Below are 25,177 nucleotides of genomic sequence, written 5' to 3'. Positions count from 1 at the left end.
GTCCCCCCATCTTAAAGTGGCCAAAGTTCAGAATCAGTGCTCTATACCCACCTGTCCCCATTCTACCTGGGCTGTGGGCAGTCCTCTCAGCCTGGATGCCTTGGCACCCAACTTGGCCCCCCAGCTGTTTCCACCTGCAGCTCCCCCCCATTCATTTGCTTACCCCCCTCCGCTTGCAAACGCCTCCTGCCGAACCCGTCTTTAGGGAGCCGAGCGCGCCGCGCGCCCTGCCGCTCCACTTTCGGCGCGGCGCCGAGGCCTGGGAACCGCACGCTTTACCCTCCTCCGTCCAGCCGGGCTGCTCCCCCGCCCCGTCTGCGTGCGCCCGCGCGCATGTGCGTGGCTCCGCTCGCCTTTCGCGGAGCGACGACCAGGGAGGAGGGGGAGGAGAGGAGGAGGAGGAGGAGGAGGAGGAGGCGGGGGAGAGGCGAGCCGGGGGAGGCGGCGCCGGTTCCTGGAAGAGCCCAGCCTGGGGAGTTGGTCACATTCTTGGCTGGCATTCAAGAGCCGAGCAGACACCAACAAACAGCGGCGGCGGCGGCGGCCGGAGAGGAGCGGCAGCAGCAGCGGCAGCAGCGCCCTGCCCGCCCGCCCGCCGGAGCAGAGCGCCCGAGCGTCCTCGGTCCGGCTGAAGCGGGCGGACGGCGGAGGTGAGCGGGGCCGGCCGCGGTCCGCACGGTCGCCGCGGCGGAAGGCGCAGCCGCGCTCAGAGGCCGCCCCGTCCCCGCCAGACGGGAGCGCGCCCCTTGCCTGCCGGAGACCCCTCGGCGGCGGCCGCCGGCGCAGGAAGCCCTCGCTGCTCCGCGGCTGGCGAAGGGGGCGGTCCGCCGCGGCTCTTCGCCCGCCGCCTCCCCCTCCCCGGCTCTCGCTTCCTCCCCCGGGAGGGCGCCGGGTCGGCGGGCATGGACAGAGGGCAGCCCGCTTCCCCGCCGCCAGGAGTTGCCGCTCGGACCGCGGACGACGCGCCCCGGCGTTGCTAACTGCCTCCCTCCGGCCCCTTCTCCCCCCCGTCGGTTTCGGGGCTCCGGATCGGCTCGCGGCTCTCCCCCTCGTCCTTGTTTTTGGGGGGTGGGGGGAGCGGGCTTCGCCGCGGGGGCAGCGGGAGCGCGCGCGCGCCCCCCCGGGCCGCGCGGGCTCGGCCGGGAGCCAGCGGCGCGCTTTCCCTCGCCCCTTCTTTTTATAACTTTTCTCTCTCCCCCCGCCCCTTCCCCTTCCCCGGAGATCTGGTTCTCGCGCTTTCCCCTCCCCTGCTTCGGCTCTTCTGCTTTCCCCTTTTTTTGGCCGCGGGGCCGGGAGAGGAATTCTTTTCAGAAACTTGCGGAAAAGGGGCGCTGGGGTAGAGCGGGTCGAGGGACGCGCCGCGCATCCAGCGGGGGAAGCGAGACGGGCAATGTGAGATTCGGCGGCGCGCGCCCCTCCGGCGGCAGAGGACAGCGGCGTCCCGTCTGAGCGGGAGGGCGGCCCTCGCGCTTCCTCCCCCCCCCGCCTTTCGCCCGCCCGCCTTCCCTCCCTCCCTCCCTCCCTCCCCGAAGGGGCCAGCCCCGAGCAGACGGTCCTCCCCGAGGCTGGAATTCAGGCGCGTCTTCCGGGGGGGCGAACGGCAGAAGGAACAATTCGGCGCCGCAGGAACCAGGGGCGCGGGGGGGCCGGCAAGCCGCCGAAGATGGAGACGGTGCCCCGCAGCGGCTTCCAGCCTCACCCGGGGCTGCAGAAGACCCTGGAGCAGTTCCACCTCAGCTCCATGAGCTCGCTGGGCGGGCCGGCCGCCTTCTCGGCGCGCTGGGCGCAGGAGCTGTACAAGCGCGAGAGCGCCAAGGAGGCGGCGGCGGCGGCGGCGGCCTCGTCCGCCGCGGCCGTGCCCGCCGAGCCGCCGCTGCCGCCGCTGCCGCCCATCCCGCCGCCGCCGATGCCGGGCCCGTTCTTCATGCCGTCGGACCGCTCCACGGAGCGCTGCGAGACCGTCCTGGAGGGCGAGACCATCTCGTGCTTCGTGGTGGGCGGCGAGAAGCGGCTCTGCCTGCCCCAGATCCTCAACTCGGTCCTGCGCGACTTCTCGCTGCAGCAGATCAACGCCGTCTGCGACGAGCTGCACGTCTACTGCTCGCGCTGCACCGCCGACCAGCTGGAAATCCTCAAAGTCATGGGCATCCTGCCCTTCTCGGCGCCCTCCTGCGGCCTCATCACCAAGACCGACGCCGAGCGCCTCTGCAACGCCTTACTCTACGGGGGCGCCTTCCCGCCCGGCCGCTGCAAGAAGGAGCTGGCCGGCGGCGGCGGCGGCGGCGTGCTGGACCTCGAGCTGACCGAGCGCAGCTTCAAAGTCTACCACGAGTGCTTCGGCAAGTGTAAGGGCCTCCTGGTGCCCGAGCTGTACAGCAACCCCAGCGCCCCCTGCATCCAGTGCCTCGACTGCCGGCTCATGTACCCGCCGCACAAGTTTGTCATCCATTCGCACAAAGCCCTGGAGAACCGGACTTGCCACTGGGGCTTCGACTCTGCCAACTGGCGGGCATACATCCTCCTCAGCCAGGATTATGCCGGCAAGGAGGAGAAAGCCAGGCTGAGCCAGTGCCTGGACGAGATGAAGGAGAAGTTTGACTACAGCCATCGGTTCAAGAGGAAGGCGCCCAGGGTGAGCTGGGGCTTGGGCTTTGCCCTGCGGGGGGGGGGCGGAATTGGGGGGAAAGGGACCCTGTTTGGTTGGGACTTGTACTGGAGTTGGTCCGGGTTGCTCCTTCAGAGGAGGAAGCCAACTTTGCTGATGACTGGAGACTGGGAGGTGGCACCTAGATGATGCCAGGTGATTGGCACTTCAGTCCTCAGTCGGGGCTGGTGTCAAAGGGTTACTAGGAGCTGTAAGCCTGGAAGGGGCGAGGTTGCCTGTCCTTGGGACCCGGTTGGCAGAGGTCTTGGCAGAGGCGATACACCCAATCAGTCAAGCTTCTAAGTAATCATGCTTAGGTCAAATTTTGTAGCCTGCTACCTGGTTGGGGATTATGGGAATCCAACCTCTCTGGAGTTAACGTGGCTTGTGTGAGGACTGCGAATGAATCTTGAAAGAAATGCCTAGATGATATTCTTGGCTCTGCTGTAGGAGCTGTGCTGCCAGATGGTCTCTTTTCCATTTGGAAGCAAGTTGCCTTGAGTACTTGCTTGAGTAAGAAGACGGAGTATAAATCCAATATATATGCCTTTGCTCGGTCTGGGAAGGGCTGATTTTTAAGTAAGTGTGCAGCTGTACTTCTGGCAAGAGGCTTGTGTCTCTGTGCGTGAATCTCAAAAACTGGCTTTGTGCACATAGCGGATGCTTATGCCATGCCAAAACTCAGTTTGCAGTGATGTGGGTGAAGCATAACCCTGGGTGTGCAAATGGGGTTGACAGATGTGCAAAGAAGGACGCACCAGAACTGTGGATGAGGTTCGGAATAAAAAATTAAATGGAAAGGTACAGATTTTGAGGGCTCTATATAGGGTGTTTTGTCCATCTCTGGTAGCTAACTGAATGCAGTGACTTTTTAAAAATCAAAATAAATCTTTTGTCTTTAATTTGGGGGATGTAACGGGATTCTCAAAACTGGTATCAGTTGTACCCACGTCCTTGGGTTAAAGCAAGATAGGCTATTAGGCATTCTGTCTTTCTGCAGTCTTACATGCACTGGCCTTTCTTGTTTCTGGACTGTTCTCTCTCTCTGTGTTGTTTTTCATGGTTAAATTTACATAGGGCATGCAGAAAGGTCTGCTCTGCTGCAGTAGCGTTTCTTAAAAATGGAGAATTACGTTGCATGATGTGTTCTGTCCATAGTTTTCATTGATCTGCAGCAAATCTCGGCGACTCTATGAAGTGCTTGAACTTTAAAAGGAAGAAGTAGTTAGTTAATTTCTTGCCCTCCCACCTTACCAAACAGTGGGGAAGGGAGAGAATTGCCACCCTATCTATCACATTAATGCTGATTTGAAGACATTGAAGGTGTTTTTACCTGCTGTAGGCTGTCTCCTTAGAGTTTCACAGAGAGAGACATTTTAACCAGAAATAAACAAACACATCATCGGTGTGATTCCAATTGTACTGGTTCAGTGCACTTCTAAATACTATTGGTGTTTAGGATGTGTGCACAGACTGTTTGTTTTTGATGCCCAGTATTGTCTGGCTGTAGCTGCCCTTTCCCTTCAGCCTTGCCAACAATTCTTGTGCCTGGGTTATATATACACTCAGGAAATCAATGTGTCCTAGTCTGTGCTGCTACAGTTACTTTTCAACCATGCCAGGCAACTGGGGAGTCTGCCCAGGAGACAGCTTGATAGTTCATTGGTACAACATCCTCTTTATTTAATCTGCAGCCGTGTTCAGTTCCCAGAATCCCTGGGGTTGGCGGTTGGGTGAGAAAGTGGTGCGGTGCGGAAGCCCTGCCTTGGCACCAGGCCTGGTGGATAAAGTAGGAAGGTTACTGGCCGCTTGAAAAAAATGGTGGACAGTCCAGCAGTTCTGTCTGCATCCCCATTGCCTTAAAAAACCATCGTAAAATGCAGTGCGGTGCAAAATGGGAGAAATCTGAAGTGAGTTCCGTAACTGTGCAGGATTATTGAGCTGCCTCTGAATCATGGGGATTTACAGGTTCTGTAAATCTGAAGAAAATCACTGAATGCTCACAGGTGGAGGTGGGGAAATGTTCAGTGAAGGCTTTTTCTCTTTAAATTCCTACGCATCTATTTTGGAGAAAATGCACACCCACCCACAACTTTCCTTTCAGGCAACTAGCCCTGCTGAATGCAAGCACCATGAAGGAGCCAAATAAATTAAAAAGCAGAACAAAGGGACACATTAAAAAATTTCCTTGCTTCCTCCTCGTGTTTGCTCTTCAGTTTCCACTTTTTGAAGAAGAGGAAGCCATTTTCTGGGGACTTCCCCCCTTCTTTTCCTTTCCTCCACCCCTATCCCCCAGAGCTTCAGTGTGAGAGCTGTTGTTGGAACCTTGGAGTCTGTGCATATCTCTCATAGACCAGGCTGGATGCAGCGTTAATAGCCTGTCTCCCTTTGGCTAATCATGTGCTAAAAGTAGCAGTTGCCAGTGCCCTTCCTGGGTATGAATAGGAAGAGGAAGAACAGTGAAAAGGGGCGTATGGGGGGATACTTTCATTTTGGGTCCTAGCATTTTTTTTTTAAAGTGGGTGGGGTTGCCAGAAATCTCTTTGGTGCCCCAGGACCCTGAGTAGCATCATATGAATCCTAGCTGCAATATATTTCTAGCTTTGCCACATAAACCATAACTTTCAGAGACTAATGTGACAGGGCTAGCTTTTTAAAGAGGCTTTTGAGCTGCAGAATGATCCAGAAATGGTGGGAATGGCTTAGGGTTTAAAAATGAACAAATAGCACTGGAAGCCCCTGCGAGGTCATCTAGTCCAACACATTATGACTCTTATTTCAGTCAAAAAGCAAGCCGTATTTCTTGAGACCTAGGGATCTTTGTAGCATTTAAAAGGATTTCTGTGGCTCCCTCGCTCATTTTCTCTCTACGTTCCATAAAGCTTGTGGATGTTTCTCTTTTAGGAAGTGTCCACAGACATGCACTGTCCCTCCTGTGGTTCTAGAATTGACAGTTGCTTTGGTTTAAAGATGTAAAGGTGAAACAGTGGACCCAGAGTTTAAGATAGGCATGTCCTTGTGTTCTGAGAACAGAGTGGGCTTAAAGGCTTGTTTTAGCTTGTTCCTCTGCAGAGCTGGGCTGTCTTTGAATGCTTCAGTTTGGCTGTAAATGCTTGTTTTTTGGGAAGACCTTGACACCTGCATCTCTGCTTACCATCTTCCATTATTTTTCCCCCCTTCTGCTTGCTCAAATCCTGTTTGCATCCATCAGAGCCAAAAGAGTGTTCGTTACAGTTGTTTTCATTGCTGCAGGTAACTGCCTAGAGAATAAACCTGTGTGTAAGGTTGTGGCTAGAGGCAAATAACATTGAAATGAAGTTGAGGTCTGTTAGAGAGGAAATGGTGGTGGGTGGGGCAGGGGGGAAAATCCCACTCAATCTTGCATTGGGCTGCCTGAGTTCTGGCTCTGCTAGCTTGTTTTCTGTTTCACCTCTAGCTAAGTGCTGCTTGCGACTGTCTGCGCAGCCACATGTGCTTGGGGGGGTTGCACCGCGCTGGGGGTGCCTTTTGAAGCAAATCTTAACTGTTGGATATGGAGAGCATGTATTGTGACAAGCAGATGGGATGTCATGGGTTTTTTTGGCGAGGGATCTGTGTGCTGTATAGTGGGAGGTTAGTAATGCTAACTGGATCTGGCAAATTGGAGATAGACTGGGTGCTCATGTCTCCTTGGCAAGTTTTGGAGAGGAGTTTTCTGTTCTGGATCAATATTTGCTCCCTCTTCCTTCTGCTTGCATGACACAGAGGCTGACACAGCTTATGATTTATAATTCCATCTTCTTTCCATATTCATGGGCAGCATGTATTCTTGCGTACCAGACGATAAAAATCATCTATATGAATGTTGTCTGGATGCCAAAGTTGGTGGCATGCTGGAAGTTAGCGGAGTCCAGTTTCAACAGTCTCAGCCATCTCCGCCGTTTCTCATCAGGAAGGAAGAGAATAGCAGCCTAGGCATATCTGGTTTCCCTGCCCCCCCTTCATTCAGTGGTGCTGGGCAGCTCTTTTGTATTTATATATTTGATTGATTGATTGATTGATCAATTGCTGGAGGCAAGTCTTGGCACTTCCCACCCCTGTCTTGACATTTTATTTCTTTATTTTTCGTGGGATTAATCTTTCCTATACGGACTTTACAAACTTCTTAAAGCAGCTTCACCTTCTGGACTTTGTTCTTCTGTCCCCCCCTGCCCCCCAAAGAGCTATCTGATTCCTACTTTGAATTTGTTTGATGTATATGGGAAAAAAAATCCTTTCTGTTGTAGAACCATCAGTAGTTTCTAGCTTTTAAAGATTATTTTGGCTTTACAATCTTTTGTCATTGAGCATGCTGGCTAAGGGAGCTTAAAGTGGATGCCTAAGACACCAGAAAGATACCAGGTTGTCTACTTTTGAACTAATCTGTATGTGCTTTCCTGCAACTTCACCAGGCCATACCAAATCTGCGTCTAACACTAGGCCAGGATACTTTTTAACTATAGTTCGTTGAACAACACTAGGCTGGAATTTATTTTACACTGAGCTACAAATGAGGTTTGGCTTAGTGTATTGTGCAAACTTAGTCATTACGTTTTGCAAGCCATGATTTATAGCTTAGTTATGCAGAAACCAGGCTATTTGGACTTAATGGAATGTGTGACTCCAGTTTGGTTGACTCTGCTAAGCTGTAATGGTGTGCCATTGTGTTAAACCAAAACATACGTTTGTGGCTTTGCATATACGCAGTAAAGACCATACCCTTGGAATTCCCCCATTTGCAAGTTGCCTTTTCTTCTTGCCTCCCCATTTTTCACAATGTGCCTGCTTAGCAAAACTTCCAAGACGGCTCTTTTCACAGGCTTTAATTGTCCTCCATGAGTCTGCAAGAAGGGCAATAGCTGGTAGAGAGTAATGTATGTAGATCATGGTCAGATTACTTCGGTATGTATGCATGGTCCTCCCTCAACCTGGCACATTTCAGGCATCCTGGGATTGCAGTTCCCAGAATTCCCATGGCCATACTGATTGAGAATTATGGGAAGTGCAGTCCCTAAGCATATGCAGGCTGCCAGGTGGAAAATATTGATGCGTTCTTATTGAAAATGCATTGCCCTAGGTCAAGTTGTATGATAAAGTAATTGCATGCATAATCTTTTCCTGTGGGTAAGGGATGCAGCTGTACACATTTACTCCATTGTATGTATATACCCCTATGGAAAAGAGTTCTATATGGTGCCATTCAGTTAATGAGCAAAGATAAGAAATTGTCCATACATCTCAGTATCCCCAGAGGAGGAATGTTCTGGATTGTCCTATACAAACAAGTGCAGCCAAGAATTTTGTTTCTGATTCATACCAATAGCCCTTCCTCTCTTTGCCAAGGGAAGGAGTCTGTGAGAGATCAAAGAGCAGAAACCAATTCCTGCTGGAGGGAATGTAGTTTTTGGAGTGATCTTGTGAGACAGAGACGGTTCGCATTTTTTGTAGGAGTAGCAGTTATCCGGCCACCTGGAAATTAATGTTGGTGGAGGGAGGGAAAAACCCAGAGTGCACCTCAAGCTTACACCCAGTGTAACCTTGGAGCTGCTCCACGCATTGCCAGAGAGGCGAGTGCACATTTGTATGTAGCACGCTCCTTAAAGGACGGCCTGTCTTTTGAAGAAAATTCTTCCAGTGCAACGTGGTGCCTGGTTTTTCAGAAGGAAGTCTCAGGGGGTTGCAGCTGGAGTGGAAAGCTCATGCATTTTCAGGAGCAAGTTTCCTTAAACTGCAGGATGCTCGCCTCTGTGCTGTACTGGGGTGTATTGACTGCATGTTTTTTTTTAATGAGGCTATGGATAGGCAACCCATGTTTGTGCCAGGTGTGAGATGCAAAGCCACGCGCCCTTCTCCAGTTTGGCACTCTCCAAGTGTCAGGATCGCAAGTCTTTGAATCCCCAGCCCTGTAGCATGGCCTGTACTTCTGGAGAGCATGAAGTTAACAAAAATAACTTGGTTTTCCAATTGTGAAAACAGTAGCTATAGAAGAATGCATCCCTGGTCTTACTTAGCATCATTATATTTCATTTTGCATTTGAATGAATATTGTGGGGAAGCCTGAATACTGTGATCATTTTACATGCAGGAATGCAACATTTCATCTAATGAATAAAACGTGATCTAAGTGCATATAAAAGTGGCACTCTTGTGGAAGAGGCATTCTCTGTTAGAGTGGATGGAATACCTCTACAACATTAGCGTATCAGATTAATGATAGAGGAGATAAACTTCTTGTTTCAGAAATCCAGAATTTTCTCTTTGTGAATAAAAAAAGGCTCTTCCAGAGATGCCATTTTATATCCATTAATACTTCACAGATAAACCAGCTTGGGAGAATATGCTTTTTTTACCCATATGTAGATTTAATAAACAATTTAACGCGATTAAGATGGTCAATCAATTACTATTTCTTTAGCTGAGATGCAGCCCTGATTTGAGTAGATTTCTCAAATTTGGTGCTGTTTGGATGGTTTAGAACACAGCTCCCAGAAATCTTAAGGGGAAAGTGTCAGAGTAAAGACAGCCCATTGGAAATGCTTATACTCAAATATACAGAAAAAATTAGCGCTTACCTGTCAGGATATTCTATTTTACTTCCAAGGCCCTTGTTCAGAGACTATTATGGAATATAAGCATTTGTTTTAATAGAAATATTTGAAGCATGGCTTCCTTTCCCAAAAGTTCAGAGGAAACAGTTAGGAACCTCTTGCATCTTTGTGGCTGAGGTGTGGAAAAATGCTCAGACAGAATGACAGAATTTTTTTGCACGTGTCTTTAGAGTTGAATAAATCAGCATCAGTCACCAATAAATAATAATGAAATAACCGTTGAGCAGACATAAGAAAAACAGTGTGATTGGATTCCGGTGGTATTGTGTGTGTCTCAATCAGATCCAATGACATTTGTAACCTTCCTCCTCCTCCTCCTCCTCCTCCTCCTCCTCCTTGGTTTGTTCTGCAAAGTTCTGCTCAAGTCAGTGGTATCATGTTAAAAGGATAAGGTCATGGACTCTTAATTGCCTCATGGTTTCCCAACCCCTTTTCTTTTGGGCAGCCGGTTTGTGTAATGTCTGTCTGAAAAAGTTGAGTAAGGGCATTGAAGCAGCAGACAGGATATTAAGTGTTAGGAAGTCTGGGTGAAATAGAACAGAAGCTCCAGTGTGTTGAAGGATACAGGACAGTAACCCTTCGAGCTTCGGGTGCAGGTTTGCTGCCTTGGAATTTTGGAGAGACCAGCCGTAGGCCAACTTTCCAATTTTGATTCCTTTTCAGAAGCATTGTACTGAGCCTTAAGGACTTTGTGTGGAGAGCTTTGGAGAGTTCGTACCTTTTTGCAAAGGGAAAATAGCCATGGAAGTATGTGCCTCTTTAGTCTTACCTGTGTTCTTTTCTTTATACCTTACCCAGAGCTATCTGCGCTGGTCTGCAATAATCTGTGATCACTAGAGAACAACAATGAGTCAGATTTTCTCTGTACAGTATTCGTTCACTGCCATCTAATAGCTATGTGGATTTTTGCAGCCCAGGTCTGATAGCTTTAATCTCTCCTTCAGTTGTGAATTCCTCAGTTTGTATAACGTTTAAATAAGAAAAGTAGCGACAGCAAATGCTGTTGTAGCATTTTCTGCATCCCCTTTATAACCATGCAATATACCCTTAATTAATAGGCTGAGGCAGTAAGATATACTCTGTCTTCCTCTCTCTCACTTCCCATCTTTGTGGTGGCCCTCTAAGCAGGGCTTGTTACTGAGAACATTTGCACAATGTGGTATAACCAGCAAGCATGAAGCTTGAGTCTCCCCACATAGTGGGAGCAAATCTCTGAGAAAAACCCTGGTTTGAAGCCCTATATCTGCAACTGAGTTGTGGGCAAGCCCACTTCCTGTCTCTGGTGAGATTATTAGAAACCCTTTCTTCTGGTTAGCTACAGTATAGACATTGGGTTTCCCTGTGACACTCTATGGAGTCAAAAGTTGGATGTTGAAAAAGCAGGACAGAAACAGCATCAACACCCTCGAAATTTGGTGTTGGAGAAGACTCTTAAGAATACCATGGATGGCCAGGAAAACATAAAGGTAGAACACATCGATCCAGGGTTCTCATTCGAAGCACAAATGACCAGGCTTAGACAGTCGTATTTTGGACACCTTATGTGAAGACCCAGCTCCCATAATGCTGGGAAAAGTGGAAGAAAGAAGAAGAGGGCAACCAGCACCAAGGAGGATGGACTCAGTTACAGTGGCAATGAATGCACCACGGAGAGTCCTAAAGGGTTAGGAAGATGGGTCATCTTGGAGAAAGTCTATGTGTGGTTGCTAAGGGTTGACACCAACGAGATGGCACTTAATCAAGCCACATTCTGCCTCCAGTGGGGTTAATAGAACCCCCTCCTTTTTTTTTTGTTAGAGAGCTTCCTTTGGGCTACTGATAAGCGTATGTACGTTTTCAGAGTGGAGAAAGGTTTGGGGGGTATGTCCATCTCCTACGTAGATCAGCAGAGGATCCACATTCTCTTTGGAGACCCACTTTTGCAGATCTTTCTGCCCTCTAAAGTAAGGCAGGAACTTACAGAGTGCTGAAATCTATCCCCCAACTTCCTTGATGTTGTTTCCTGTTGAGAAAGAAGCTTCGTTGGGTGGTGCTTCTGAGTTGAGTTGAGGCATTGGTATTTTTTCTCTTCCCCATCAATTTGCAACCACAACCCCTGCTTTCTGATCTGGGGGGGAAAAACCCACCCACCAGAGGATTTCCATGATTTTCTCTTAAGACTAGCGCAAGGATGAGACACCAAGGGAAGCTGTAGAGATCAAGGAAAGAGGATTTTTCAGAGAAACCCAGGATGCTCACCCGTCTCTCTTGATCACTTAATGGCTAAAGCAGTTGGGGGAATGACACATCCTCATAATGGGAAGGTCAGCACTTTTTTCTCTTTGGCCCCAAAGTGGAAGCAACTTCTTTTCCAACAAGCCCAACCATTTGCATAAAAAATTCAAACACATTGCTAAATAGGAAGCTATCTTACATAGAATCAGTTGTGTTGATACTGGTTGGCTCTTCTGAGTTTCAGGAATTTTTTTTTTCTAGCCCTGTGCTAAAAAGCCAGATTAAATCTGAGACTATTGACGTGCAGAGTGGGCCCTCTGCTTCTGAACGGACAGGTCTTGCCATCCTTCAGGGAGCTTCAACTGTTTTGCTGCCTTTTCAGTGCTTTTCTAATCACCCAGATTTTGAGTTACAAGTTCTTATTTTGTGTGCTCTGGTTCGGGATGAGTACTAATAGGGGTTAAGCTTGCCTTCTGTGAAGTCAGTGTTTGTGAAATGCATTGCTTTCTTTTTTTCTGGAAAATGTCATTGTCTGCATTTGGTGATTTTTAGAGTGCTGTAAGCTGGCTTTGAAGAGCAGCACACTAAAATCAGACCTGAGGTTAGCACACGGAATTCCTCGGCTGTGGTTTTCAATTGTAGAAAAAGCAGTTTAGGGTTTGTTTTAAAAAAAAAATCCAAGAAAGAAAAAAAAATTAGACATTTTCTCCAGCTGGGTCAGAAAAGGGAGAGAACATGACCAGAAATGTAAATTGGGCTGGCTTATATTTATAGACTGGAATTTGGGGGGGGGGGGGGAAATCCTGGCCCAAGGCATTGGCAAAACCATTTTGCTATTTTGCTCAAGAAAATTATATTGATGTATCTGGGTGGGCACAGGAGTCATTTGAAGGAGTTTTCCTTCCAAGAAAACAAGAATCTTCATCTTAACTTAAGGCAAACCATTTTGATTTTCTGAGAACCACATTTTCAGGTGTGCTTGCTGTCAGAATTCAACTTGAAATTTAAGTTCTTTTTTTTTTTTTAAGCCTCCACTTTCCTCTTTTGTTCGGGTAGATGTTTGACAGGAAATGTCTCAGGCTAACAAATAAAAGAATGTATTGTATTACCGGTAGATCCAGTGCTTGTAACCTTTTATTTTATACCATTGTTGCAATACTTGGACTACCATTTTCATTGGTTTGGTATGAGACCCTATACAGAAATTACAATTTTGTTCTTCGAAACCAGGCCTTGCGACTTTTGCTATGTTTTGAGTTTCTTTCTTTTCCATTTGTAGATAATCTTGTAGTGGCATTCCCTTGCCATCAAAACATTTATGAAAATAAGGTAATACCAGGAAAAATAAAAGTTTTCTCTGTAAGGAAAGAATCTGCTGAGACAGAACAAGTGCTTGACATCCCAGGCTAGAGAGAACTTTTCTGTCGACTTAGACCAGGGGCCTTTCAAGGCAGTCTAAAGAATGGCCAAGGATCCACTGACTTAGAAAAGCAGGAGGGGAAAAAAAACCAGAATTGAAACCTTGGAGCACAGACCTATAGTAAAAGCTTGGATTTCCCAGAGCTGCAGTTTGCAACCCTTCTGCAAATATGATGTCATTCTTGTCTTCGGTAGGGCGACTAATCTTGCTGAATTGTGTCTGAGAGCCTTCTACCAAGTCAGCCAATTTCTGATAAGGGGTTAAGTGTTTGGAGAGTTGATTTACAGCCGAGTCTGGTGTGAAGCCTGACAGTATCTCTCTGAAACACATTCATTGGAAGGCCCCTTTCCGTCCTCCTCCCAATAAAATCTATGCAGTTTGAGTGGAACCTCTTTCCCCTAAGCCTGGGCCGTGAATCTAGCGATGCTCCAAAAGAACACACTGGTATCTTTGTACTGGTCTAAGACCGTGATAAATTATGAAAAAAACACATGGGTAAACTGGTATCACCTAAGGAAAAGTTGAGTAGGTCTCCGTTCCAGTTGCTGGGAATTCATGAATGGAGCCTAATGCAGAGTTGGTCCAGAAGGAGAGATTTTCACACCAGGAGAGGTGTGGTTTCCTATGAAGACTGCCAGGGAGTTGTACATTTAACTGTCCTGGCTCTTCAGGGGTAGTTCATGCCTGTCATTCACAGGCCATGAAAGGAGGCGCCTGCTATTTTGTGCAGCGATATTTGCATGAAAACAGTTCCTTTTCTTGACCCCAGCCCGCTGGATCCCCTTGCCTCTGAGCATAATCCTCTGTGACATCACAATTAGTTCCCTCAGGGACCATTGTGATGTCACAAGGCAAGAAGGAAGAGATGGATTGAATGGCAAGAGGTCTTTTTCCAGTACAGCATCTTATGGCTGGTGATGTCATAGCTTGGGAGGGGTAAATAGAAAGAGAGGAGGAGTGAATTTAGCCCCCCCCCATGCTTTGTTTTTGCCTTCCCCCAGAAGGTGCCAGTGGGTGAAATTCCTTGCGTTGGATTCTTCTGATGATCTGCCACAACATACAGCGGCTTGCCAAATTTGGTCTGCTCATTGTAACGGAAGATGCTTTTAGGGTCTGTTTCAGCTTTGGCACGATTTGCCACGGCGAGAGGCTGCTGTGAAATATTTTGTGGTCAGTCACAAACCAGAATTTGTTTCCTTGGAAAGCTTTTTCTGTCTCCCAGCCACTTGATTTTTTTTTTTTTTAACAATAGCTCGGCATCAACAATCCCTCTGAAAACTGTGAGCTTCCGTTGCCAATTTCAGCTGTCTCCTCTCCTCTCTTCCCGCTCGCTTGGACTCGGTTTTAAAGTTTGCCTCCCCCCCCCAGCCTCCTCTTTGCCCTCCCAGGCTCTGCCCAGAGCTCTCGGTGCATCCTGGGACTTCCCTTTTGCTGAATGGGCGGTTTGTAAGAGGGAGTGGAAGCAAAGCCTCTTGGAGACAAGCTAGGAAAAGAGGAGAGCAGAGGCAGAACAAGGCGAGCAAGGTGTGTAATGGAGAACATGGATATAATACAGGTCGTCCTTGCTTCACGACCAGTCATTTAGTGACAGTTCAGACTTACGACGGTGCTAAAAACAACTTGCGACTGGTCCTCGCGCTTACGAATGTTGCAGTGTCCCACAGTCACGCGATCTCACATTTTCTACCTTTCCAGCTGGCTTGTGGCAAACAAAATCAGTGGGGAACTGCATGATTTGCTTAACGGCCATGCGGTTCTTTTAACGCCTGCAGTGATTCCCTTAATGACTGCCACAAAAAGGTCGTAAAACCAAGTTGGATTCGCTTAATAACCGCTTTGCTTAGCAACCAAAATTCCAGTCTCAATTGTGGTCATTAAGTGAAGACTACCTGTATAAGACAAGGTGCTAAGCATACGGTACTTCTTGGTCATCTCGTAGCTAAGATGAGTGGGAGAATTCCAACCTTTTTTCTTTTTCCCTTTGAGGAAGATTGGTTTCCCATCTCCCTGGGGGAGAATGGTTTGAGGTTTTTTCATACCCAATAATTTTGGGGCCAAACACTGCTCTTTACCACTAGCTCCCTGGTGCCCCAAAGCTGGTTCATTAGCCTGGCAGTTGCTGGAAAATTGGTTGCACCTCAAATACTTGGAAGAGAAGGCATGTTTATGCCTGTTGAGAGATGAAAAGCCAGGACGCTAAATTGGAAGCCACAGACCCTAACCCCAGTCTTCAGAGTGTTTGATTTGGGATGGTGCAACGCTGTCAACTTCACACAAAACTATCTTGATTTACATTGGAACAATGTCTGAATCAGGGCTTCAGGTGCAATCTTGCCCTTTTCATGTGGCTTTTGCCGTTCCTTTGCTCCAGCTGAGACAACTAGAAGCCCTTTATGCAACTGTTGAGTTAGATGTGCAATAATGTGTTTCCTTTTTTTTTTTTTTGCGGAATCCTTGGCCGTCTCAGTTGTAGACATTTGTGCGGTGTGTGAGTGTGAATGTGCTCAAATTTCTAGCCTTCCTCATGCTAGGCTGAGAACAATCTGTAGGTGACAGTGCATGGCTTCATTATTTTAAAGGAGTCTTGAGATGGGAGATCATCAGAAGGCCCCAGGGCTATAAAGACTTGCAAATAGGCAGTAGCAAGCTATTCATGTTACCAAAGCCTGCATGGATATTGAGGTGACCTTGAAGGAGATTTTTGTCTCTTTAGTTCTCTCCAAAACACAACGATCAGGTGAAAATGTACTCACATTTGTCATGCTTTTCTTGAACCATTAGCAGGAGTCTCCAGCTAGAGCAGATAGAAGGCCCAACTCTGAGATACCCGAGGGATTAAAAAGCTCTTTGACCTATCTGCTTTTAGGACTTCGACAAGAATAAGCAGGATTGTCCTAAATACACCACAGACTCCAGTTTACATTCCCTTCCTTCCAAGCACCTTGAATTGCTTGGAAGGAAGGGAATGTAAACTGGAGTCTGTAAAACTGTTCTCAGGGAGGTGTATCTGGGTTTGTTCATGGTATATATTGTTCATTGTTTAAACTTATTATTTATACTTGCTTTTTTATTGTTCACTGCAACAATAAATGTTGTTCACTGTCATCTGGAGACAGGAGGCCTTTGGATTTATAAATAAATAGATAAATCTTTTCACTCGGCGGCGTTAATATACTGCAGGTTTATTTTCCATTTATAGGCTGCCCACTGTTGAGCTGGGTGACCCTGGAAATCTAAATTAGACATAAACGCGATTACTGATATTGTCAGTGGTCTGTGTCTGTTTTATTGGATGTGCTTGCTCAGGGTTATGGGGTTTGTAGTCCATCACCTGCAGGATAGCTGGATGAGGAAAGATACTCTGCAGTGCAGAATCGAGGAGATCCTTGTTGGGAGGGCAGGAAAGATAAATCTCCCTAGTAGAAAAACATTTTATGATGAGAGAGGAGATTGTGAATGAGCATACCCAGCTGGGCATGCTAGTGGCTTTTTATGATGTTTATTCCACTTTTTTTGTTTGTTTGTTTGCTTTTCAAAAGCAGTATTCCCAGCATCTTAATGTTAGAGATGTCCCTCTTGCTGTTGAAGAAAAAAATTATGAACATGCAAGATTACGACACCTTCCTTTCCCTTGGGAAGGTTTTCCTCTTGCTCCATGCCTCCTGTTTTTTTTTACCTGCAGTCTTACTCGATGCTGGGAGGCATATTGAGTGTTACCCAAACCGTTTAATGCATTTCAGTTGAATGCTATGCAAATGCAGTCAATTAAGCAAGGGGTTTTTAATTAGCAGTTAAAGTTCATGTGCAAAGTATCTTGCCTTAATTGCTTGACAGTTTTGTTGTAAATTTGTGAAGTCCCCCTCCAACTCAACTATCAAAACTGTGATTTTTTTAGTAACATTGTTAAATTCCTTGAGAATCGCTCTATGCATTTGACCTTCCTGCTTCTGTTTCTCCATTCATAAAGCTCTTTCACAAACTGTGCAGAAGAGGTAAATTGTGCCTGTTAATTGCTTCTAATTAAAATATTGCTTTCATTCTCTTTTTTAGAATTAATGGAGGGCTTAGGTGTATCAAATTCCTCCTCCCCCATGGTTTTATGCTACAGAATTGCACGGCTTTCACTCATTTTGACCGGCAATTTGAGGTGTAACTTGGTTTGGATTGACCTAATGGGGTAACACCATTTGGTGAAATTTGCAGCGCTGCAAGATTTTTGGTTAATGTTTGTGCATTTGTTGGAATTAAAGCTCACCTTTTCTTCAGGAGCTCAGTCTGCTGTACAGAGTAAAACAATCCTGGGAGGTAGGCTGAGCTGAGGGACAGTCCCTGGCTCAGTGTCTGCTGGTGAGTTTCTAAGATGGACTGTGAACTTGAATATGGGTTTCCCTGGTCCTAGTCAAACAATATCCATTATATCCAGATAGCTTGATAATAGTGATCAGTAATGATGATGAAACCAGCATTCCCAGGACAGAAAAGTTGGGTAGCATTAACTAAAGAAATGCACTGTTGGTAAAGTATTGCGTAGTTCAGTTCTTGGCATAATGGGGGAAAAATTCCCATCAGGATACCCACTCAGCTCTCCAAGATTTCCAGTGGGAAAGCAATGCTTTCTTTTCTGCACTGCAGAACTTTTGAAAGTGCTTTTAGGATATGTGTTCCTTATTTAATTGTGCGGCTCAGTAACCTGCAATTGAGCATTGCTAAATGGCCTTGAAGCAGAAATCAGATTAAGCCATTACTCCACAATTAAAAGAGACATAAAGGTCTTCAGTATATTGAAGTGGGGAGTGTGTTGCATTCCTCCTAGCACAGAAGTGAAATCCCCAAAGGGACCCTTGATTTGGGGTCATTCCTAAGAAGACCTTCCATCAGGTGCCCATCTGGCTGTAGTCAGAAATGGAAACAGCTTTTTTGAAAACTGTTCACTGAGGGGCTGATCCACATTTAGTCCAAGCCTCCCTGGAACTCTGAAGTCTAAGCCCAGTGCTTTGAACCAAGCCCAGAAATTGTCTAGGCTTAGTAAGACCTTTTAAATGTAATCGAGTGATAGAATTGGCTCTTACATGTGTTGACGGCCTCATCTGGAATGGCTCTGCCAGGTGTGCTGGATGCCACCTCCCATCAGCTCTGGCCAGCTTGGACCAGGCTGATCTAGGGTGTTTCTGTCTGAGCCAGTGGCAACTTCCACATTTTATTTATTTATAATTAAATTTGTACATTGCCTGACTTCCAGAAAATCTTCTGTAGGAAGTTCTTTTTTTGTTTTTGGAGGTTGATTCTTGCTGCAGATTGCTGCTGAAGGCGAGGTGAAATTGGGACAGGGAGTATCTTCCCTTACCCCACCCCACCCCACCCCACCCTTTTATTGCCTACAGTCAGTGTTTCTCAACCTTAGCAAGATGTGTGGACTTCAACTCCCAGAATTCAAAGAGAATATTTGTAGCTTGGGGTTGAACGGTGGGGTTCTTGGTGCTCAGTGGGAAGATGTTGCCTAGTCTGGCAATGAAATGTCTGTAAGAAAACAACAAGGCTCAGGGAGCACCAAGGATTCCACACTCCCAGAATTCCCCAGCCAGCTTGGCGGGAGTTGAAGTCCACCCATCTTAAAGTTGCCAAGGTTGAGAAACACTGCCTTAAGTGATGGACATGCGGGCCTAAGTGGCCAAGTCATGCTGTGCTGCATTCTGACCGATCCTTTCCAGGACACACTTGGGTGTGTCCAAGATGTCAAACTGTCTCTTTTCTCTCTGTCTTTCTCTCACTCAAGGAAGTTAGGAGCTTCCACCATCATTCCAGGACGTCTGGTGCTATGATCAGAAGCTATCTTTTCCAGATCATTTTAACTTCAAGTCATCATTAAAATGGTGTCCAGCAGCTTAATTATAGTTAAAGCTCAGTTGCTTTTCCCATTAAGAAACAAAAGAAAACACAGCTGTGACCCCCCTCCTTTGGAGGGCTTTATCTCCCCATCTGTTTTATTTCGCTTTGGGCTGAAGACACTTAGGAGAAGAGAGGATTTATTGATGCCCCAGCTTCTTTCCCTTCTTTCTTCTTGGGAAATATAAAAATGACATTTCTGCCTCTGTTCATTTAGGATACATTGGCAGTGGATACTTCTTGTTCTTATCTTGAACAGCAGCAGATAATTGATCAACTGCTTTTGAAAAGTGCAGTGTCCTACTTTAAATTGATAACTCCTCACTGGGGGGGAAGGTGCCTTGTGTAATTTTTTCCTTATTTTTTAAAATTGCATTTACAAGGAGAAATCCCATTGTTTTGTCTCTGGAGATGCTGCTGGATTTGATCTTTTGTATGTCCCAAATAAAAAATGACATCTTTTAAATAACCCCCCTCTGCCTCCCCCATTTTGAATTTAGTGAAAATGAGAGGACATCTGCCAGCTCCATTTAGCCACAATTTGCAGTTAATCTCAGTGCAAATTATCAGACTTCCTGCTTTTGTCCCATTTACACAGGAGTAAAATCAGCATTTCCATTGAAATTGCTGCAGAAACTGGGCATGAAGACATGGGGAAGTAATATATGTAGGGGTCCATAAATGTTCCCTAGCTCACCAGTCAGATTTTGTTCTTGCTATGATCTGTCCTTCAAAAGGGAAGGGGGATTTATATTAACTGAGTGGAACTTAAGGAAGGAAGTCCTCTTGTTTATCTGCTAAAGCTGACAGAACAGGAATGAAGTCCTGTTCCAAGTTTCTCCAGGATGGTGCACCATCCCACAGAACACCTGCAAAGCTCATGACTGAAATACCTGGCTTCGCTTTTGAATTTTGCCGCATCCCTTGTTTTTTTATGACACCTTGCCTGATGGAGAATTCTGGTAGACCCAAAAGCGCATACATTTTTTTTTTGGTGTCATCATGGGTTGATAGTACCACCAATACCCTATATAGGCTAGGTTTCCCTTGACATTAAGTCCAGTCGTGTCCGACTCTAGGGGGCGGTGCTCATCTCTGTCTCAAAGCCGAAGAGCCGGCGTTTGTCCGAAGACACTTCCTTTGTGGTCATGTGGCCGGCATGACTAAACGGAACGCCGTTACCTGCCCACCGAAGCAGTACCTATGAATCGACTCACATTGGCATGTTTTTGAACTGCTAGGTTGGCAGGAGCTGGGACTAGCAACGGGAGCTCGCCCCGTCACGCGGATTCGAACCGCCGACCCGATCGGCAAGCTCAGCAGCTCAGCGGTTTAACCCGCAGCGCCACCGCATCCCTATATAGGCTACACAAATATAAAATGAGATACATTAGTATCTGCTGTTCCCAAGATTTGCAACCAACATTCAAAAGTCTCTAGCCATCTCTGCAAATAAGTTCATATATGTTTTCATTCCATGCAGGCTTATATTGATTGTTTATATTGTGTTTGATGTCCCAAAATGAATAAAATAAAACTAACATTCTCACTGTTTCTAAAGGCATTATCTTTTTATGCCTCGCAGTTGGCTGAACAAAGTCAGATGAGTTGCCGTTTACAAGTGAACTTAAAAGCTAATATTGCTTTTTAAGACAATACTTGAAGCATTTCTTTGCTGATTCCATAGCGATTAGAATAAAGAACACAGTGACCTTGTAGAGATTTGCAAAGACATGGGAAGTATAATAAACACGCAGATAGAAAATGTAGATGAATCTAGTTTTGGAGTGTTTTAGAAACAGAAATATTTGGGATATTTCTGGTTTTGTGCTGGAGTTGTGGAAATTATTATGAGGCAACTTCCAGGAGAAGGATTGAGTTCTCCCTGCACCGGCATTTATCGTTCGAAGGAATCTTAGGCATTAAAGAAAGTACATACGTCTTGGTAAGGTTAAATTTTTAAAGAGTTGCCAAATTAATAGTACTTCTATTAAGTTAGACTTCACCTCTGCCAAACTCAAATTCCTTAAAGACGTTTGCGATGCGTCTTTTAGCACAATATTTTTTTAAATGAAAATGTAGAGAAAGCAGTCGGCAAATGCCTCGAGATCTCTTGTAGATCAAGTGTTTTTTCTTGTGGGTAACGGTCTCTTTCTGCTTTTTAAAAATCTTAGTTGCTAAGCGTGCCCCCGTGCAAAAAAAAAAAAAAAAATGGGCGAGGGGCAGATGGTGGGGAAGAGAACAATGTTTTGGATGCTTTATATCTCCCTGCTTTGGAAAAAAATGTAAATACCGTCTTTATTTAAATGTGTCCCAGGACAGGTTTAATTGTGTGACCTGACCTCACCCTGGTCCTCTACAGCAGATGGCCTCAGAAGGCTCTTTTCTTTTCTTCCGTGCCTTGCTCACTATAATTCCCAATGTGGGGGAGGGAAAGAAGCTCCTTTTGGTATATGTGTTAGAGTAGCAATACATCAAATATTCTTTCTGATGTCTCTCTGTATGCTTTAACAAGCAGCAGCTCTCATTTAATCCCAGGAAACGGTGGGAGGGACTGGATTTTTAAAAGTTCTGAAACACAGAACCCACTTGCCAGCTTGGGGAGGACAAAGGAGACGTGGGTTCGTACGTTGCACTGTGCCACCATTAGTTTATCCATGGTTTGAGGAATAATCCCCAGGTGGCTGTGTGTGCTCATTGCCCTGAGCCATAAAGCATGGTGTTGAAACCACCACGCTGTGTCTGCACACCGTGTGAAGCCAAACCCAAGCCAGCCCACATCAGGAAGTTGTCCAGAACTGTCAGCCTTTTGTGTCTGTTTTCTCACAAAAGTTCATGGTTTTGGTTGACTTGGTTGAAACTCAGTTATGCCTACCAGGCGGATGGGGGGCTTGTCCTATATTGCAAGAAGAGATGTGTGCAAAGTTGAAACTGGCCCAGAGGTAGCAGTCATTTGAGCTGGAATTGTCCTCCATAACTTTTGCCACCGCTCCTGGAAACGTCCCCCCTCAACTCCCCGTATGGAAACCTCCATTAACTTTTCGCTGCATGGGAAAGGTATGCCAATAATTAAAAAAAAAAGAAAAGCTTTTAGTCTGAATGAAGCTGGCTTCGATGAGCAGTGTGCTTCAGGGAACATGTGGATAAAATAAAATAAAAAAAAGGAAAGTGGAAGAGCAAAGGGGAAGAGATACACTTGGCATTCATTCTGCCGGCAACTGCCCCCCTCCCCACAGCACAGTTGCACAGCTATGGATTTTAAATAATTTAACCAATGCAGAGAGTGGCGTCTGCAGCCACCGAGAACAGGAAACGCTCAACCAGCAGACAGACTGTCTGGCCAAAAGAATGACAAGCTTGCATTCAATCTCCCGTCATGTCATTTGGGTGAAGGGATCCTGTTTAAAAGGGTTATAGTAGCTTTCCGCAGGGGGAGAGAGTCTCACTTCTCAAGAAGGCCACCTAAGAACGAAAGGGAAATGGGAAGAGGGAACTTCTTCAAAAGCTTGCTTGATAACTGAGTTTCTCAGCCCCACTGTTTCTCTCACCCTTTCTCTGTCTCTCTGTAGCCCACGAGTCAGTCTCATCCTGGGAAATCGTGAGAGTGGTTGAAAAGTCTTGAGAAGCTCAAGTGAAAATGGTTCCCTTTCCCAGGAGAAGTAGGATGGTAGATGGAACAGTTTGCCATCCGGGTCCCTTTCTGCTAAGCTGTGATTTAGTTTACTGTGGTTTGTTGACCAAGTCAGGAAGAACTAGGTTCTCAGAATATGCTAAGTCAGGACCAAATTCCATAGCAGAAGCTCAGCCTGACTCTTCAGACCATATTTTGAATCACACAAAGGAAAGAGAAAAGGAACTGAGGGAAAAACCACAGGTCATATTCACATATTACCAAAACAACAGCTTTTTTTGGCTTACTGTAAATGAATCAGTGTGCTTGCTGCTATTTCCCAACCTGGTAGCTCTCCAGATGTAACGGGCATCAGTTCCCATATTTGATGTAATTGTCAATGTTACACTACTTCATGTCTGAACTGTGGTTTTCTTCGCCCCGTTTTGGGTGGGTTGCTACATGGCGATTTCTTAACATTTTTAAAAACCCTCCAATTCTGATGTCCACCCAAAATTTGGAATGTAGGATTTTATTCCTGGAGAGAGAGAGAGAGAGACTGAGTTAAAACCTTGATTCTCTTCAATAAAAGAATTAACTTTTATCTCTTGGTTAAAATTTGTCGTCATAAGAAGCATGGACCGAAATATTCTCTAAGGAAGTTCATTCCCAGAATGTAATGTCAGGATAATTTGGATGCTGCACAGAAAAAAAAAAAGAGAGAGAGAGAAATGGGGGGAGGCTTCCAAGCCAAGTAAATATTACATAATTGGAAGTATTAGTTGAAGAATAATGGATTTGCTGGGCTACACATGAGTTGTCCAGGTTTTGCTTCTTAAAACAAGCTTATGTAAATCAAATCCAACACTTTCCCCAATAAGTTATTATGTTCATACCCTTCTTTCCAGTTGGTTTTTATTATCTTGGGTCTACTGTCTGTCTAGCTTTCTTTAAGATTCAGTATGAACTGAAACAAGCATGACATTCTGAAAGTGTGGACAGGCACTTTGGTGCCAGCGCCTTCCAAGGCAGTGTTTTTGGCTGAGTTGAAGGGGACAAGCCCTTTTGGCATCAGCCCTCCCGGAGCGTGGTTCTCATGTTTGGTCAAAGGACACAGTCTCTGTGTTCCCTCCCCTTTCCAAATCTTGAATGCCCCTCTCCTGCCAGAGCTGTCATGCAGCCACCCATCACTTGTCTTTTCAGAGCCCAGATGGTAAACAAGAATGGGAAACGAAAGGGGGGGGCAGAGGCTTTGTCTTCCCTCTTTCTCAGGCACACCTTAAGCATTGCCTGTCTGCTTGGGTGCATGCATGTGTTCTCCCTCCGACTTCCCCATTTGTTTAAAGAAGAAATGTGTCCCTGCGCCGCAGCAGCCACGTTTCATTGGTGAGCTTTGCTCCAGAAGTAAAGACGATGCTTAAAAATATGTTCAGGGATTTTCTTTTACAGAGCCTTGGGTTCTTTTTTTAAAATTTGGTTGATGCTGCAGTCTTTATGGGTTTCCTGCTTAACAACGGTGGGAAGTCGTGCCTTCATTTTTCAGCAGTCCATGGCTTGAGGAAGCTCTTGAGGACTGCAAAAAAAAGGAAAAGGAAAGGAGAGGAGACTTGGGCCACGCTGAACCTCATGTTTCCCACTCCTCTTATATAAGAACAGTAATGTTAGATTAATAGCAAGCACTCTTTCCTGACTCATGTTCTCCAGGGTTACTGGATCGCAGTAAGTTGTCATCATCCTCAGCCAGCCTCCGCAGATAATGAATTGACTTGGGTAGATCTTTGAAGCTCGGGCATGAGTCCAGTTTGCTGCCTGAATGTTCACATTCCATTTGGCTGTTGCTGTGCAGGTTCCTCCTTTTGAAGTCCCAAGTGGACTGCTGCCTACAGAGGGATTCCATGGGCATCTTGGCATGAGGCAGCAATGGCATTCTCCAGAAGCTCAGTCAGCCCAAATTGGTTCGTCTCATGAGCTTCCTGAGGAGCTCATGCCTTGCATATTGGACCATTGGTGGAAGCTGTGGGTGTCTGGTTAAAGCAATTACTGTTTTGCGAAATAGAAATACCCCCAAAAGTATTCAAGGTGATGACCAGGCAGAGGAAAAATTGGAGGGCAGACGAGATATAAGGCGTATGGCTGTTGGAAAGATTTCTCTGCAGAACTTAGGAACCTGAGTTCTGCAGAGATCTTTCCAACAGCCATAACATATAAGCTTGATTTGCAAACATGCTTGCTGCATGCACTAGTCCAAATCATCCTTTTTCCGTGAGGGTAAATACATTATTCCTCTTTTTCTGGCCGCTTTGTTTTTCTTGCCTTAAGTTTACTCTTTAAAAGAATAAATGACCCAAATTTGCATTTAAGTGGGTCTCTACTGTTGCCAATAACCTTAGCAAAATGGAATAGATTCTTGCACCTGAACCCCAGAGGCAATTGAGTTTCAGTCCTGAAAGATCTCTGGGTGTGGCCTGTCTTCATGCGTGGGTGACTCTGATGAAAGGCATGAAATGAATGTGTGGTAATTGTTGCTGTCCTGGGGAGATAATGCAAGGGAGGTCATGTGTCCTGAGAGGTCCTTATGTTGTGCAGAACTGTGTGTCTGTATGGCTTGCTTCATACAATCTCCTAAGCTCAGGTTTATTAAAAAAAAAAAAAAAAAAGTCAGTGTTCCAGTGCCCAGATAAATAGATTTTCTGTTGACCAGCGTGTCAAGCTAATGCAGAGGGATGCATATTCAGATTCCAAAGCTACACATGGCTTGTGAACGGTCTCTCCCAGACTTA

General features: G+C 46.2%; 1 protein-coding gene across 2 annotated transcripts in view; it reads left to right on the top strand.

The window, feature by feature from the left end:
* Positions 1 to 1,134: 1,134 nt before the first annotated feature.
* Positions 1,135 to 25,177, top strand: part of SKI (SKI proto-oncogene) — a 115,493-nt gene continuing 91,450 nt past the window's right edge. For both annotated transcript variants that reach the window (XM_063317291.1, XM_063317290.1), the window contains exon 1: positions 1,135 to 2,632. In XM_063317291.1, the coding sequence (XP_063173361.1) occupies positions 1,664 to 2,632 (969 nt within the window). In that variant the 5' untranslated portion in view covers positions 1,135 to 1,663. The remainder of the gene's footprint in view (positions 2,633 to 25,177) is intronic.

The sequence above is a fragment of the Candoia aspera genome, chromosome 18 (genome assembly GCF_035149785.1).
Source record: "Candoia aspera isolate rCanAsp1 chromosome 18, rCanAsp1.hap2, whole genome shotgun sequence".
Lineage (NCBI taxonomy): Eukaryota > Metazoa > Chordata > Lepidosauria > Squamata > Boidae > Candoia > Candoia aspera.
This window is presented reverse-complemented; position numbering and strand designations above follow the sequence as displayed.